The 18,000-nt window shown below is 41.0% G+C and overlaps 1 protein-coding gene across 4 annotated transcripts in view; it reads right to left on the bottom strand.

Annotated features, from left to right (window-relative positions):
• CDK14 (cyclin dependent kinase 14) overlaps nt 1-18,000 on the bottom strand; it is a 268,798-nt gene that overhangs the window by 115,494 nt on the left and 135,304 nt on the right. For all 4 annotated transcript variants that reach the window (XM_077302545.1, XM_077302548.1, XM_077302549.1 and 1 more), the window contains 2 exons: nt 16,320-16,443; nt 3,552-3,672 (listed from right to left, as the gene is read on the bottom strand). In XM_077302545.1, coding sequence (XP_077158660.1) covers nt 3,552-3,672; nt 16,320-16,443 — 245 coding nt within the window. The remainder of the gene's footprint in view (nt 1-3,551; nt 3,673-16,319; nt 16,444-18,000) is intronic.

Below are 18,000 nucleotides of genomic sequence, written 5' to 3'. Positions count from 1 at the left end.
TTTTAAAAAGGAAAGAGAGCTGTTGTAGTGTGGCAGCCAATGCTTATGTGCTTGATACGAGCTACCAAAGTTCAAACGCAAATGCTGGCAGGGGCTCATGGGAACTGCAGTCCACGAACATCTGGAGGGCCGCAGAAAAATCACCAGTCTTCTTTTGTCCCCACCTTCCACCATGGGCCATATAGCAACCTATTTTTAAGACTGCTGCATGGTAAGTTATTTGAGAAGCATCCTGCCCCCCCCCCAAACCCCAGAATGATGTCTTGAAATTCCCAAGACTGGGGACAATTAAAATATACCTTGTGTGGATATGAACTGCTATAATATTAATCACAGATTCACAAGGCTAACATGCCTCCTGCATGCCTCTTCCACGCATGATGTTTAGGATCAAGATGTTAAGGTATACCAAACATACATACTTCAGTATGCATGTCAATTGAGACACCCTCAAAAGACTTTCCATCCGTCATCTATTTGATCAGTTTGTTCTTGATGGCAGTCCAAGCCGGGTGATTGCTCAGTATTTTCCACAAGAAGAATTATTTGTCATTTTGCTGGATTCATATATTTGATAGATGCAATCAGTACTGGCTCATTTTTCACCTGGAACAAACCATTCCTCTTGAAAAGCACTCTGTATATCTTTTTGACTTGTGTTAAAGGTCCTACATCTGGAGACATCAATATTTCATGTCCATTATTAAAGACATTCATTTTGTGTCCTCCAGCTAAGACCAGTTTTCACCTTGGCAATGGTGATGTATAGAGGTGAAAGGACAGGTTCTCCATAGACTGCTGATAGCCTTCCTCATTATAGTGTTTTGTTTTAGAAGATATTTTTCATATACTATTTGCAAAGTGTCTACTAGGGGCTTCAAAATTAGGTCTGCAATTCTGACAAAACTATGACCTTTCCATTTTACATGATAACATGTTAATGGGGGTCATTTATCATAATGTTACATTGGTGAATAACACTCTTCCCTATGACCCCTAAAAAAAACAGCATTATGAAGTGAGATTTTATTGACACATGATCTACCTACCATAGCATGAATCTTAGGGCCAAATGTACAGAGAACAGAAAGAGTTTCTGTGTTTGTGTGAGTGTTCAGGTGGGGGTCCATTTTTATGTGTTTATTTGGGAGGAGGATATAGACAGAAAGAAGGGATGTAGGAAAAAAACTCAGGACTCCTCACTCATAGGCCTCTTATGCCCCCCCCCCTCCCAAGGAAGATCTGCCACCATTCTTTTGGACCAGCTTTAATGGTGGCCAGCTGTTGCATGATTGATCCCTATGGGATGGGTTTTTATTTAACACCATGTAATGTTGTATTTTGATGTGTTTTAATGATGGGTTTTAATTGGGATTTTATGTATGAGAATAGTTTGTAACCCACCATGGCCCAGCTGGCTGGGAGTGGCAGGTAATAAATCGAAATGATGATGATAATGATGATGATGATGATGATGATGATGATGTATTCCTGCCCCATTATTTCTACTGAGCAGGTTAGATCTGTTTAAATATTTCAGTGGTAATCATGCCAAGTTCAACACTTTTCTTCTCCAGTGAAATCCAAAAACATGAACATAACTCACAAAATAGTTTTTAGGACCAATCAAAATAGAGATGTTAGTTTTCAGGTAAAACCTGGGAATCCCCTGGAATTACAGCTAATCTCCAGACTATAGAGATCAGTTCCTCTGGAGAAAATGGATGGTTTGGAATGTGCACTCTATGGCATTGTACCCTACTGAGGCACCTATCTTCCCCAGGCTCCACCCCCAAATTTGTAGGAGTTTCCCAACCTGGAGCTGGCAACCATATTCCCCCATCCTCTGCTGGTAGCCCAATGGGAGTTGGCAGCCCTAAATCAAAATGACACTAAGCAGCATGCAAGCTTTTGAGATTCCTGGAACCCTTTCTTAGGCTGGATGTTACAAATATAAAAAGGAAGAAAGAGAAGCCAAATTGAGTAGCTCATAATATACCAACATAATAATTATAGTCCTGCCTTACATGGACAAAATTATTTCTAAATGCTTTATCTTAACCACCGTCCCTTAAAAAAAGTTATAAGGGCCACGTAGGGCCCAGACAGCCACCCTGTCTGGGTGGTGTCCAGGTGGGGTCTGGGTCAGCAGGCCAATCTGGATGCGCCGAGCAAAGCTGGGTGCGACTGGAATGCACTGGCCACCCCACCTGGACACCACGCGGGTCACAGGGCCTTCTGTGAGGATTTCACATGCCTGGGAAAGTGCATACTCCCTGGGGGGGGCATGGATGGCTTCCCCGCCAACTGGGCAGGCCGCGGAGAAGCTGTGGGCTTGTCTGGGGAGGAGGGGGCCAGGGATGACTTTCCTGCAGCACGCCAAGCACAACCAGTGCCTCAAAGAGGCGCCAGGTGTGCTTGGCCACCCATGGGGAAGCCATGGGTTCGCCGGGGGGAGGGGGCTGGGGATTGCTTTGGGCGTGCTTGGCGCGCCAGATGGAAGTGGCCGTGGGGAGGGGGGCGCTTTCAAAGCCCGTTTTTATGAACCGGCTTTGAAGCTAGTAACACACATAAGAATATGAATGTAAATAACAGTCTTTTTACTCATATTTTCTCTGCATTGCTTTCAACAGAAAACACGAAATGGGTGGCAGAATACTTTTATGATCAGAGGAGGATCTACATTTCTCTTAGTTAAAGAGTCATTAATTTAGCAAGTATGTGAGGTCAGAAGATTATGAGTAGACAGAAAGTTATTGTTGACAGAAAGACCTTTAGCCCTTCAGAACTCACAAATGAAAGACAGATATGGAAGCAACAGAAATCTATATTTTTGTGCAGCTACCACTGATGTAGTAGGAAATATATAGCTCAAACATTGTGGGATGCATGGTGTACGGGCCAAGTCCTTAAGAGGATTATGCTAGATGACTGTTGACCACACAATTTAAGGGGTTGGAAACCAATAAAATTAATTTTATAGCAGATGACAGGGGAAAACCAAAACCAAAGTACACCTCAAAACCAAGGAAAAGCCAGTAGTGTTCAGTTAACTCTGTCCTGGCTTTTCTTATATTAACAGAAACGAAAAAAATATTCTGGATGAACTGGTCCTACAGACATCTAAGTGCCTGCAATGTTACAAATGGCATTGCATGAATTACCATGTAAAAGTAAAGCGCTTTCATAATAAAATTTATTGTTTGTCCACAATTTTGTTCCAGTGTTATTCCTTCTCAAATTACACAGCTTTCAACTAAGTGTTTACTAGGATACAAAGTTCTCCAGAAAATTGGATTAAGAGAACAAAAGAAAGGCAAAGTTATCATGTTTCTTCTTTAAAAGTATCACAATTCATATACATGCACACTTTAACAATGAACCTCTTGGGGGAAGCACGGATATTTTTGAAGGAAATAGTATCTGGCAACCTCCATCTGAATAGCTGACCCCGTAGTATTTATCCTAATATGTTGTCATGCTGCTTGTTTAAACTCAAGACCAGAACATACATGGATCCTGTAGCACTTTTTTGTGAAAGTTCTCCTTACCACATGTCAAGGCAAGTAGAATACTCTGTTGAGCCCAGGAGGACATCAGGAGGTCTGTACCAAAGGGTTACCACTTCATTAGAATATGTGTGACTTGGGACTGATTTGGCTCGTGCAAGTCCTATAAAACAGATGGGAAAGGGGGAAATTGATATAAGCATACAAAAATAAAGACTAGCTCGTCAATAAGCATGCGTCATATAAGACAATTTGAAAGGCCGGGTTTTGTTTCTTCGGGCAGCATGTTAATCAGAGAGCATATCTATTTCAATCACTCAACACATTCACAAAACAAAGCCCCAAATGGCCATAAAATATCAAAGAATGGCAATAACTGGCGTTGTTATAGGGTCGTCTCATACACTTTCAGGAAACTTCTGCTGCATGTTGAAAAATGTTTTGGGTCGTCACTTAAAAACCACTGCCCATAAAAGTAGAAACACAAGAATCCACAGGTGCCAGTCCTTAGAACAACGTAACAAGGAACATAATCCGTATAACTTAATAGGTGGTCGGAAAAGAGAAGTGAATGGCTGCAGAAAAACGTTCAGTCTTTGTCCACAGAAGAAACAGACTGAAGAATCTGAAGCTTCAGGCACATGCTGTTTCACAGAACCATAAAATGCCATTTCCCCTTAGCTTAATGTATTTATGTGTGATATATGAGGCAAGAAGATACTATAATGAGAGCCGTTGAAATCTGGGCTGGAGATCGCATTTTTAAAAAGGAAAGAGAGCTGTTGTAGTGTGGCAGCCAATGCTTATGTGCTTGATATGAGCTACCAAGGTTCAAACGCTTCTTCAAAAATACCAACTACTATTTTATTACAGAAAAGTTGTGTAATCATAAATTAGAAATTAGAAACAAGGCAATAAATTAGAAACATTAGCAAAGTATGCTCCACAATTAATGTTATGCAACTATTTTCCAATGTGAATTTGAAAATAGTTCTTTGGATTGCAATTTCCCCTGCTTTTCTTCCTGTTTGCCACATTCTACAAAACATTCAAAACAATAGAAAAAATGCTGGATGATTTGAAGGGCCAACCAACTAAGGGGAACACAGTGTGAAATATTTCAGAAAGAAGGAATTGCTACATGTTTCAAATTACTGCATGCCTCACACCAGGTTTGCAAAACACCAAAACAATTCAGATCTATAGAACTGCTTCTAGCACATTCATCGTCAAAGAATCTAAGAATTCCTCCTTTGTTGTGATCCACAAAAGCACAAATGAATGACAGCTAACAGGACTCTCGGTTTTTTCCTATCTTCTGAGTGACAATTTAAACATGTGACATACTTTATATTGTCTGTGCATCCAAACATGCTTACTCATGCAAAATTTATCTAACGGTTTCCTCCAGCTGAGGGGAAACTGTGGGACAGGATTAATTAGCACAGCATGTGTGATCACTTTGTTTAAGGATTCCTTGTCTGTTTCCATGGTTGCACTACAGGAAGCCACACATTCTCTCCTCGGAAAGACAGTAGCGCTTGTACCAATGATCATCAGAACTTTTAATCTTATGAGCTAGATGGAACATGCAGTCAGAAGGCAACGGGAAAAGATAGCCAGGTGAACACACACTACTTGCATCATGCTGCTTTTCTCAGTTTTGGCCTAAAGACCTGAAGGGGTAACTTCATGCCAATCCCATGAGGTGCCTTTCAACTCTTGCTGCTTCTCAGATAAAAAGGTCACAGAAAGAAAGGACACCCTGCTGCTACAACCCAGTTCTTTAAAGTGGGTGTAAGAGGTCGAGGTATCGCACCTAACCACCAAGCCTATCACAAATCCAATGTTAAACCTCAAAGAAATAATAGGCAAAGGAACTCTGCCATTAACGTCATTGGTCTTCCATGCCATAACAGCTACTTATGGTGAAGACTTAAGATCACTTTATGCCAATTAGATGGCTTTTAAATAATCTTTTGTGCACATCAATAATGAATTAAAATGATGATCTTTTCCTCCACACTAACACCAGTTTATATGTTTAATAGAAAGTCAGTGTGTGCTAACGAATAAAATGACTATAATGGCTGACACTGTGCTATTATTACTCTTGCTATTTATATTTTTATCTTTTTACCAAAATAACGACTATGAAAGTAATGGAGTGTAATTTTTATTCTTGCTTTGGGTGCAAAATTAACTAGTTATGAATCTGCCTGGGTAGACAGGATGAAATCTTTTTTTAAGAGAGAATTTTAGCAAGCCATAGAAAATTAGGGGCCTCTTAATAATCTTGATACTAATCACTGTAAAATGCAGTGTTATGCTTTGCTATTTTTCAAATTGAAAAAAAATCACAATCTAAAAATCAGCTCTTTGGGTAAAAACAAGTGGGGACCTGTGGGACTCATGGGGTGAAGGTAAATCCCACCCCCACTAGGTCAACCATCTGCCAAGTAGCTCACTGTTCCTTCCTTTACCCATCAAAAGACGCAAGATGCGGATTCTACTCAGCTCTCTCCTCCCCACCCCAGGTCCAATAGCTGAGGAAGACAGTCAAGGTTTCACCTCATCCTTGCCCTCTTGCCTACTTCCAGTGCTGCCCCTCAGTGATAGAGGAGTGGAAGCTCCCTCTCCTCCTTACCTGACTTCCAGCGTATCTTCAGCAAGGCTACCTATGCACTTGTCCACTCAGCTGCCCATTTGGCATGGGAGCAGTGTCAGCAGTGTCCTTTGCTCCTCTCCATTAAGTCACAGTGTTGCCATTGTCTGTGAGGGATGTGGTTTCCCCTCCTCACCTGCAGGATGGACTCCAGAAGACTGATGAGGCACAGCTGCATTAGAATATGCAAGGCCCTCTGGTTCATCCACACCTCTCTGTGACTAGTAAACTGGTATTGTGTGTGTTCCTATGTTGGATGGGGTTGTAATCGCCCACTTTTCTGTTAAATGTTCATGGCTTTTCTGCAACCCTGGAGAGTCCCCCCAAGTTGGATGAGAAATATCTTCGGTACACAGAACCAATTTAAGTATCTGCAGATGGGGCCATGGTGACTATTAGATATACTGATACTACATTTTCCACACAATGAAAACACAGCACTTCTGAAAGTACAGAACATCTGTTCCAGTCTAAATATGTTTTACTGCTTTTTGCTCTAAAGGCAGTAGAGGCAGATAGAACTCTGCAAATAAATCAACAACATCTGTCCTAAAATATAAAACCATGCATCAGGGAACAGTGGTAGATTCTACAAAGCAATTCCACCACAGCAGACATTATGAATTGTATATACATACAATTTAACAGCTGGGTGGTTCTTACTTTGCTTTCCTGTTCCCTGCTCGCCACTGAATAAGCCTTATTTTGTTGCAGTGCATAATATTCTGAAGATTATGACCATTTCTACTTACACAACAAACATAGCTCAATGCGGACATTAAGCGTAAAATGTACCAGTATATCTCATTTGTTCTGATTGCTATTTCAAGGGGAGACCAACAAACCTAACAAATGACTCTTAATGGCAAATAGATTGCAACATAAAAGATCAAAGATGCAAGGGGAAAAGGCAAAGGCAGAAAATAAGGATACATTATCTGAGACTGAGGGAGGGGGAGAGGTAGGCCACTGAGTATTGTGAACAATATTTGCAAGACAATAACCAAAACCATGCAAAATTAAGAACCAATTATGCTAAAAGAAAGCAGCTCAACCTAATGTGGAATGCCTGAACTAGTATATCTAACACAGGCTTTCTCAACCAGGGTCTCATGACACCCTCGGGATTCTTGACGGGTCCTTGAAACACTTTCTCTTGCCTCTAAATTGGCACCAATATTTCCAGGGAAGAATTATATGCTGTCACTTCATTAATGGATGAGAGGTCATAAATATAGAGATTTTAATTAGTTTGTCAGAACAAAGAAGAATAAGAGACAGTTGAAATGAATCTAACAGGTGCTGCTTCTTTTATTTTGGATGGAGTTAACCAACCTAACTACCCACATACCTACCTACCCCACACACACACACACTTCAGTGGGGCTTTTCACAGGTTTAGAGAAAGATTTATCTTCATGTCTTCAATCTATGGATTTAAGTACCCACAGGTGAGGCCATGTTGAGAATTAGATGAATTGATGATGCTATGAAAAAAGTGCCAACTGATGAAAAACTAACTGAAACATCCTGCAATGACTTAACAAAAATAGAGAGTATATCTCAAAATACAGCAAGATACATATATTTGGGACATTTAATAAAAAGTAATAAAAAGCCATGTTCCATTGAATTGAGCCTTTATTGTTAAGCCTTTATTCAGAGTATCCAATACAATAGTAAGGAGAGTGCACTAGCATAATGCCTCCTTTAAAAACTCCATACTAGCCTACTCCCATGCTCATAATAGATTGGTAGTTTCAATGCAACAGATACCTATGCTTACAACTAATACCCACAGAGTCTTAAATGATAATAATTAAGGAATGAAGCCAGTATAAACCTCTCTTGTTAAATCTAGTAGATTATGTTATGCGCAGACAGGCATCAGAAACAAGAAAAGACAGTGGGAGAGAGGAGGAGAGAGATTTCTTCGTTCTCCTTCCACCCACATGACAGAATGTTGAGCGTGTGACAGAATGTTGGGAACTGGCATATTTATAGACACACGCACCTCACACTCAAACTTGCATCTGTTGAGAATAGATCTGTGTTCATAGATGCTAATGGAAGTAACAGGTGATGAACTACATTTATACTGAATTTCAGCCATTTGGCTTATTATAAAGTACCCTAAAATATCAAGTCAGTAATTCAGACCCAATGTATATATACTCTTAGTCTATACCATGGCTTTCTCAACCAGGGTTTCATGAAGGTTTCATGGATTGGGTGGGAATTAATTAGCTTTAATATATATATTTAATTTTTTTTAAGTATTGGGAAATATGACCGTATATGGTCATGTCAACCTGCCCCACCCCCAAATAGCCAATTATGGGCCTGGAGGAGGTGGGAAGGGGAGAGACCCTGGCCATACAAATCCTTGCTGAGGTTTGTCATATATGGTAGCAACTGGAGTCCAGAGAGGTACTTTCATTTTAACCTAACTGTGGGAGGGGCAAAGGAGTGGCATACGGCTGCCCCAGCCACAGAGTAGGCCACTGGGCTGTTTCTGTTTTGTGGGGAGGGCAATGAAGTGGTATAGGCTTGTTCTAAAGATGTTCTAAACATTACTGTGAAGCACACTGGTAACCTAGAGCAGGGGTAGTCAACCCTGTTTCTGGCACGGTGCGGGATTATGGAGTGGCATAGGCAACAGCTGTATAAAGATTATTATACTGACACACGTAGGAATGCACTGGTGATTGAGAACTGGGCAAAATCAGAGAATGGTGGCCTCTGGAAGTGCATATTTTAGAAGGTGGGCTCCAAATCAGATACCTTTACATTACAAAGGCTAGTTGAAGCAGCACCTTAACACAGTGGTTCTCAACCTGGGGATCGGGACAGGGGTCGCGGCAGAGTGAGCAGTTTGGCTGGGGGGGGGGGCATCTTCACAGCAGCCTTGTGGGGCAGATCAAGATAGAGCATTTGTCTGTCTGGAGCAGCGGAAAAAAGGGGCAAGAGGCAGAACTGAACTGAGAAACCCCGGGAAAAAATCAAACAATTATGAACAATGGATCTTCACTCTATTGGTCAGTTTCAGTTTAATTTCTGTGAAAGAACACTTGCATAATTTTATGGTTGGGGTCACCACAACATGAGGAACTGTATTAAAGGGTCGCGGCATTAGGAAGGTTGAGAACCACTGAACAGATTTTTTTTTGCCACCCAGCAAGCCTTTTGATGTTGATTTTATACATTGTGCATTCCTCACAATAATTTGACCACTGAGGAAGGCTCCTCGGGGTTGAAAAGCATTTGGTCCATTCTATGTTGGTCCATTCCATGTGCAGTTAGAAATGTGATGTTTTTCAATTATGATGACTATGTTGAATTAGTGTAACAGATATTTCAAAAAATTTAAAAATTATTTTTGCAGCTCAACCTTTGGGTTCGTAACTATACTGAAAACCTGACCTACGGCTTCCCTTCATCTCTAGCAACTTACAAGCACAATTTACCCAAATGCGCTACTCATTGACAGGTACTCTTCCTCTTCTACTTTGTTTTAGTGAAGCCATTCCTGACATGCTGTAAATAATCCTCTCTCATTGAGATACCTAGGTACACTTTCAACTTCTACTAATTAAAACTGGCTTTTATATATATTTTTTAATGGCTGTGTTATTGTATGTAAACTTTAAAACAAAATTTAATATAAATTTAATTGGATTTGTGAGGAAATTAAAAAGGGTATTGGCTAACTAGACCATCTGGCATACAATTATCCCCAGTTATGACAATTTTTCTTTAAATCTATGCCTTCTCATTAAATGGTAAATTTCCATATATTAATAAATGTGTAAATATATTTGCAATAAATATAATGGCATATATTATACCAGGGGTCGTCAAACTGTGGCCCTCCAGATGTCCATGGACTACAATTCCCATGAGCCCCTGGCAGGGGCTCTTGGGAATTGTAGTCCATGGACATCTGGAGGGCCGCAGTTTGACTACCCCTGTATTATACCATATAGTACAGGCACGTTAACCAAAAGCCTGCTAAATAAAACTATAACCAATGACTTAGAACCAAAAGCAATACCAGACTCCCCTGCTGCACTAGATTCCCTAAGCAACGATGAGATGAAAAAAACTACCCTTCGGCCTGTCACACAGAATAGTGGTCGTAGTTTAGACGTTCCAAGCCAAACAGGAAGGGTGGCAGAAAATAATGGTAGATTCCATCTGCCTAACTGGCTAGTTCCTGAATTAGAAATTCAAGTAACTTCTCTTCTTGCTGCCTCCAAACTGTTACAGGACCCTTCATACTCAATGGAATCTAGGCATGTCTCTCCTTGACTGCTACGCAGGACTGCCAAGACACTATGTCTTTGTCACCATTAATAAAGATGTTCTAAACATTACTGTGAAGCACACTGGTAACCTAGAGCAGGGGTAGTCAACCTGTGGTCCTCCAGATGTTCATGGACTACAATTCCCATGAGCCCCTGCCAGCGTTTGCTGGCAGGGGCTCATGGAAATTGTAGGCCATGAACATCTGGAGGACCACAGGTTGACTACCCCTTATCTAGAGAGTCAGCCTTCAGAGGAAACCCTTTAGGATGGGTCCCCCTGGTTGGTTGTTCTACCTGCTGGCATTGCCCTGAATCTCAGAGATATTTTGGGCCAAGGACACATCAAGCAGGTTTCAGTTATGGGTGGAAACTACGCTGTCTGTGTGCCTATAAGGGGAGGCTGCTTAAGTGAACCACTGCTTTAATTTTGCACTCTATGCCACATGAGACACTAGCTACATAAAAAGGCCATCTTTAGGGTAACTATTTTAGCTGTAAATGCAATGGGGTGTAGTATATTTTGATGTTCCACTTTATTCTGATTGAACAGGGCACAATCATTCCCTGTGCAAGAGTTCAGTGCCTACAGGCAGAAAGACCAACAAGGATTTTTAAGTCTTGCTCCTTTCCCCTCCTCTACTACATCCCTTTATACAAGAGATATATCATGGACTGTCCAGAATGGGAAATCTGCATGCATCTCCCGTAGCTTCTTGCAGAGCTCCTGCTCTGCAAGAAGAGAGCCAGTTTGGTGTAGTGGTTAGGAGTGCAGACTTCTAATCTAGCATGCTGGGTTCGATTCTGCACTCCCCCACATGCAGCAGTTGGATGACTTGGGCTTGTCACAATCCTGATAGAGCTGTTCTGACTGAGCAGGAATATCAGGGCTCTCTCAGCCTCACCTCCCTCACAGAGTGTCTGTTGTGGGGAGAGGAAAGGGAAGGCGACTGTAAGCCGCTTTGAGCCTCCTTCGGGTAGAGAAAAGCAGCATATAAGAACCAACTCTTCTTCTTCTAGATTTACCACCAGGCCCACTGCAGCTTCTCTGCATTACTGCTGCTGCCACGGGGGCAGCACAGCTCCTGCTCACCCCCCATTCACAACCTTCACTGGGCCCAGCACATCTCCCAGGCTCTGCAGTTCCCCTCATTACTGCAGCTGTCAATGGGGCAGCAGTAGCTTCCCAGACACTCCCGCCCCCCATTATCACAGCCACTTCCATCAATGCATGGAAGAGGTATATGCATTGTCTGAACATGCACAGACAATGGTACTGTTTTGGGGGATATTTAAACCCCCAATGTATTTTTAAGTTTCAGAGTTTTCTTCAACCATCCGGGATCCAACAAGTTTTCAGAAGAATATGTTTTCTATGTTGCCCCCAATCTGAAAATGTAGATATCTGCAGATGTAATCACACTTGGCTGTTAGAACATATACAGTATTTGCTGGCGTATAAGACTACTTTTTCCCCCTGAAAAACATGCCTCCAAGTGGGGGGGTCGTCTTATACGCCGGGTGCACTTCAGTTGGGATAGACATAGCTGCCCATAGTGGCCCATAGTACTGTATTTTGAGTGGAAATGTTGGGGGTCGTCTTATACGCCCAGTCGTCTTATACGCCCAGTCGTCTTATACGCCGGCAAATACGGTAATTTGCTCTGGAAAATGACTAGAGCACAGTGGCTAAGAAGATCATTGTGAGCTACCTTTAAAATGGCCAGGCCAGGCCATGAATAGTTGTGAAAGTATATTGTCCTATTTTCTAATTTCTTCTGATAGACAGTTATGCATCAAGGAGGGAAAACAATCTGGAAATTCATCTGCTGTGAATTCCATCCTGCAGCATCGCCAAAAGAACTCTAAAATGTTTTTTGTTCTTTAACCTCTCCTACATGACCCACAACAACTATCTTACCCCCAAACTCTGGAAGTTTTAAATCTACAGTCAATTAAAGAAATTGACAATAAAAGGTCAAGGAAGTTAGTTTTGCAGCTCAAGTTTCAACTTGTGTAATTGGAAACTTAAAAGTGATATAACAAAGAGTTCTTGTTGATTACAGCCAACACATTGCATCTGCTAGAACAAAACTCTACCACAGGATTCACTCCCAGGTCAAGTTTATTTACTCTGCAATTAACTGAGTCAGATGGAGAACTCCTAGCATATTTTCATCTCCTTTAGAATGTCAGCTAGTTTCAGAATAATAAAAGATTCCTTGTCTCAGTCCACTTTGTGGAACTACAATTACTTCAGGCTTATTTTTATATTCTCAACAAGGCCGTAAAAGTCATCCCTTATGCTTTATAAATTTTTAACTTTATTAAAAATCTAGTCTGGTTCTCATTGCCCTTTATAGGTGTATCCTTCTTAATAAACGCTCCTTCAAAGTGCTGTGGTACAATTCGTAACAATAAAAGCAATCCCTGCCTATTGCTTTATTCTGAAATAGTACTGGGGGAATTTTTTCTACCCATACTTAAGAATCCATACTAAATACAACAAACTGAGCTTCAAAGTATAAGAATTTTTCCTCCATTGTATATTCATCCAAAAACAATGGTATTTCTAAAGGTTTAAGCTTTCTGTATTTGATTTCTAAACCCAGAGGACATGAAGTTTGCATTGTACTGAATTAAAAATGGGAGGACTGCAGTACTTTTTGAAGCTTATGAAATCAGACTTGAAGGTCTCCTCTTCCGGGACTTACAGATCTTTAGATTTCATATTTTATTACACTTGGAAAGCAAACCTCGTCTAGGAAAAAAACAGATTTTTTTATTACCTTCAGGGCACATAAATAAAATCCACCACCTACATTCACATTTCTCCTATGTGTTGCAATTTAATAAAATGTTCCACAAGAATCTAAAAACTTTCTGGAAAAGATTTATTTATTATCAGATTTGTATGATACCCTTCCCTAAGGGCTCAGGGAGGCTTACTTCATTCTTTCTATAACATACATATAAAAATACTTTCAAATCAGGTCAATTAATTTTAGTCTAAAAGAAACTAGCAAAGTCGACACCTTCTCTCTGGCGGGGGGGGGGGGATGACACAGTTCATTCTTGATGCTATGATTCCTGCTATTAAAAATGGCTGATGTTCTGATAATATTCTAGAGTTGTTAAATGTTCAGTAGGAAGGCCAGATATTGTCAGCGCCAATTTTAGGATTCAACCATAGGCTGGGCGGAACTACTCTGTTTTACAGGCCCCAAGGAATTGTATAATGTTCCACTGAGCCCTGATCTTGCTGTGAAGTGAGTTCCACCAGGTCAAGGCCAGGGCTGAAAAAGCTCTGGCTCTGGTCGAGGCAACTTTCTCTAGGACTAGGTTATTGAGCAAATTCTGTGTGCTTGATCTTAAACTTCTTGGAGGGGCGTAATGGAAGAGACAATCCCCCATGTACCAAGGTCCCAGACTGTTTAGGGCTTTTAAGGCGAAAGCCAAAATCCTGAAGCTGATTTGATCTCCAATCTGGAGCCACCATAGCTGGGAGAGCACGCCACCAGGTCCCTGTAAGGACCTGGGCAGCTGTATTGTGGGCCAGTTGAAGTTTCTGGATCAGTTTCAAGGGTAGCCCTATGTAGAGCAAGTTGCAACAGTCTAGTCTGGAGGAGCCCTCTGCGTGGATCACAGTGGCTAGATCTTTCAGCGTTCCACTGGGCCTGCAAAACGGAGCTCTTCTGCTAGGTTTACGGTTGAGGCTGGGCAGCAAGGAAGATCTGGGCCCTCCCTACATGAGTGGTGGCAGCGAGATACATCTGCACCCTCGGTTCATTCTATCCCTATTAGTGTGTGTTTTAGGGGATTGTTAGGTTGGGCTTGTATTTTCTGCCATAGCATCTTTTCTGGTTTTTTCTTTTGCATACTTTTATATTGTATTTAAGGGATATTTTATGCCTGTTTTAAGCAGTTTATGGGGATTTTAGTCTAACATTGTAACCTGCCTCGAGCCCTTGGGGAGAGGCGGGCAATAAATGTAAATATAAAATGAGTAAAAAATAAAATTACAGGTAAGGTGTTAGCTGCCATACCTGGCAAAGATGGTAGAAAGCCTGGTGGGCAGTGTTTGTGACCTGAGCCTCCATTGATAAGGATGAGTACAGTTTCATACTCAGGTTCCTGATGGTGCCGATGTTGTTAGTTGGACTCCATCAAACGCTGGGAGATGTACTGTCTGACCTGGGGCATGCTGACCCAGTCAAAGAACTTGTGTCTTAGCTGGATTTAACTTCAGCTGACTCTGCCTGAACCAGTCTATCATGGTCTCTAAACAGCTGATCAATGAATTCTGGGAGTGAGGGATATGGCCATCCTTCAACAGATATAGCTGGGTGTCATCAGCATATTGATACTCCAGATCAGGTGAGTGAGAGCTGTATACAGATGTTAAACAATATTGGAGAGACAATTGCTTCCTGCAGAACTCTGCAGACTAGGGTTCTACAACTGCACACGCAGCCATCTTACCCAGAAAAAGCAGATGCACAACTGGGAAGTAGGTGGCTGGGTCAGATCAATCCAGTGTTGATTATATTTCAAAAGTGGCCTAACTGCAGCCTCCTTTAGCTTGAGAAGGTCCCTGAAGCTAGGGATAGCTTGAAAATCTCCCAGAGAGGGGTCCCAACCCTCTTACTACTGGCTTTCACCAGTCCTGAGGGGCATGGGTTAAAGGGGTACATGGTAAGCCAAACAGCTGTTGAGGTCTCTCCACATCAGCCAAGGAGAGTAGACTAAAATGGTCCAAAATAGCAGCTTGAGATGGCCAAGGGGTCTCTAGTTCATTAACTGCATCAAATTCAGTGGGAAAATGCTGGTGGGGTGACAAGACTGTCTCTGCAAAAAAGCAGTCTAAGGATAGAACTAGTCAGGCCTAGGCCATTGCTGAAAGGGCAATTTTTAAAATATAATTCCATACTATCAATATTGGGTGGGGGGAACATCATTTCTCATGAAGCCAGTGAAAATTGTCCTGATTCTTACATAATTATATCTAGTTTTTATTTTCAAAGCTTCATGAGACACAAGAGGAAAAAGTGAACTGTAAATATCTCCTTTTATTGTTAATAAAATAATAATTATAGATTTCTTTGACATTATGCTTAATAGGCGACATCAAAGCTAAAAAAGCCCAGTACTGTTTACACCACAAATATACTGTTGCTAGAGAAAATGAATTTTCTAATGAAAAGATGATAAAGTAACATCCCTTATACACTTAAAATAATTCACTCATAAGTGCTCAACCTTCAATAGAACACTGCTATGCTATAGCACATTCATTCTTCTAAGTAAAACCTGATGTTCATTCCTAGGAAGATGCACAAACCTGAATCTGTTGGATTGTTTGTTGTTTTTAAAAACAATCAGAGTATGCTTGAGACAGGCTGAACATACAAAGAATTTCCATGTTTAAGTTTCTTTTTATCAACCGTTATGGCTATTATTATAGAGAGCCTCTTGTAGCTCAGAGCGGTAAGACAGCAGACATGCAGTCTGAAAGCTCTGCCCATGAGGCTGGGAGTTCAATCCCAGCAGCCGGCTCAAGGTTGACTCAGCCTTCCATCCTTCTGAGGTCGATAAAATGAGTACCCAGCTTTGCTGGGGGGTAAATGGTAATGACTGGGGAAGGCACTGGCAAGTATTGAGACCGCCATGAAAACGCTAGAGGGCGTCACCCCAAGGGTCAGACATGACCCGGTGCTTGCACAGGGGATACTTTAACTTTTTATAGCTATTATAGAGAGAGAACTTGTGATTAGGAGGAAAATTGCCAAGACACATTCCCACATAATGGTAAAATAATTTCGTAATTAATGGCTTTCCTACCAAAATCTGCCAGCTTCAGCTCCCCAGTGTCACTGATCAGAAGGTTTTGGGGTTTCAGGTCCCTGTGCAAAATGTAACGCTGGTGGATGTACGACAGTCCTCGCAGCAACTGAAATAGAAACAGCTGGAAAAAAGGAGGGGAAAAATATTTATCTTGATTAATACTTGGATGAATTTCACTGGTTTCCTATGCAGTCATCACGTTTTCGGGAATACCAGCTGCTTGAAGCTTTTCTACAGTTACATTTTACACACCAAATGTTTTTAAATAACCTTGAATAAGAGGGAATTTTTTAAAAGCCGACTTGTCACAGGAGTACAAGTTTTAAATCACAATTTTCACAGCCTTTACCTCTTTTAATAATACACTAAAATATTGAGAAGACTGGATTTGTTTCAGGCACAATTATAGTTTTTTTTTACCATATGGCCTCAGAGATTAGGTGGTCGCCTGAAGACAGATATATATCTTCTCTAATTACACGAAACAACAGTATGTGGCGAGGACAGGACCACAGGAATGGAGAAGGAAAATATGAAGAGATATGTACATGGTAATAAAAATCCAAAGCATTTTAATTCTAAATGTTTTACATCAAAAAATTAAAGAATGCCTTCAAAATGTGACTACAAGGCATTTTTTATCTATTTCCGAAGCTTTCTATGAGAACCTGATTATCTTCTCAAATCTCCAGCATATGGAAATTAACTTTACAATTTATATCAATATGTCCAATTCTTAACATGGCCCTGTCCATGGAAACTTAAATCTGAAGAATCATGAACAGATGTTTCTAAAAACCTGTGAAAAACTACACATTTGTAGAAAAACCCAATAAAAAAAAGAAGAAAACATTGAAGGGTTAACAATTCCCTCCAAAAAGATAGTGCCTGTTGCTTTAACAAACAAATATCCCAAGTGCCCATTATTAAGCAACCATGATAATATTGCCAGGCCTTAAAGCCTTGGTTTCTATCAATAAAAGGCAAGGAGAAGATGCTGATCCGTTTCCCGGGTGGGATTGGCCTTTGAATGAAGAATCTTTTAGGCCCAGGCCTGGCACCAGCTACTACATAACTTGTTACCATCCAACTTGCATGACTCTCCCAAGTCTGGTTACTTGCTGCTATTGAACAGTAGCAATCTCACAAAGCCCACTGCTGTGGAGCAGTCTCAGACTAGGATCCGGGAGTCTGAACCCCACTGTGCATGGAAGATCATTAGATGATTTTGGGTTAATCACACACGTTCAGCCTAACCTACCTCACAGGGTTGTTGTGAAGACTGAGAAGAGAATGATGTTAGCTGCTTTGAGTTCCTATTATGAAGAAAGACATGTACAGATGAAGAAAATAAATAATAAATATAGCTGAGGGGCAGATAAAAGGTAGGTTGGTGGATGGTGGGAAGAAAAGGGAGCAGGAAAAAGTGAGGATAGGGGGGCTGCCGGGAGGAAGAAAAGAAGAAATAGTGGGAGAGGGATACAGGGAAAAGTGAGGTGTTTCCCACAAATCCTTGAGGGCTTCCCATTGTACAACTTTTATTTTTGTTCATTTTTTAAATTTGTATACCACTGATTTTGGGGCGGCTCACAACATTTAAAAAATATTAGAACTAATGGGTTCCATCATTAAAACAGTAAAATCTTGTCAGACTCCTGGTACCTAAAAAAATTCAAAT

Source organism: Paroedura picta, chromosome 11 (assembly GCF_049243985.1).
Source record: "Paroedura picta isolate Pp20150507F chromosome 11, Ppicta_v3.0, whole genome shotgun sequence".
Lineage (NCBI taxonomy): Eukaryota > Metazoa > Chordata > Lepidosauria > Squamata > Gekkonidae > Paroedura > Paroedura picta.
Note: the sequence above shows the minus strand (reverse complement) of the source record. Positions and strands in the feature narration are given on the sequence as shown.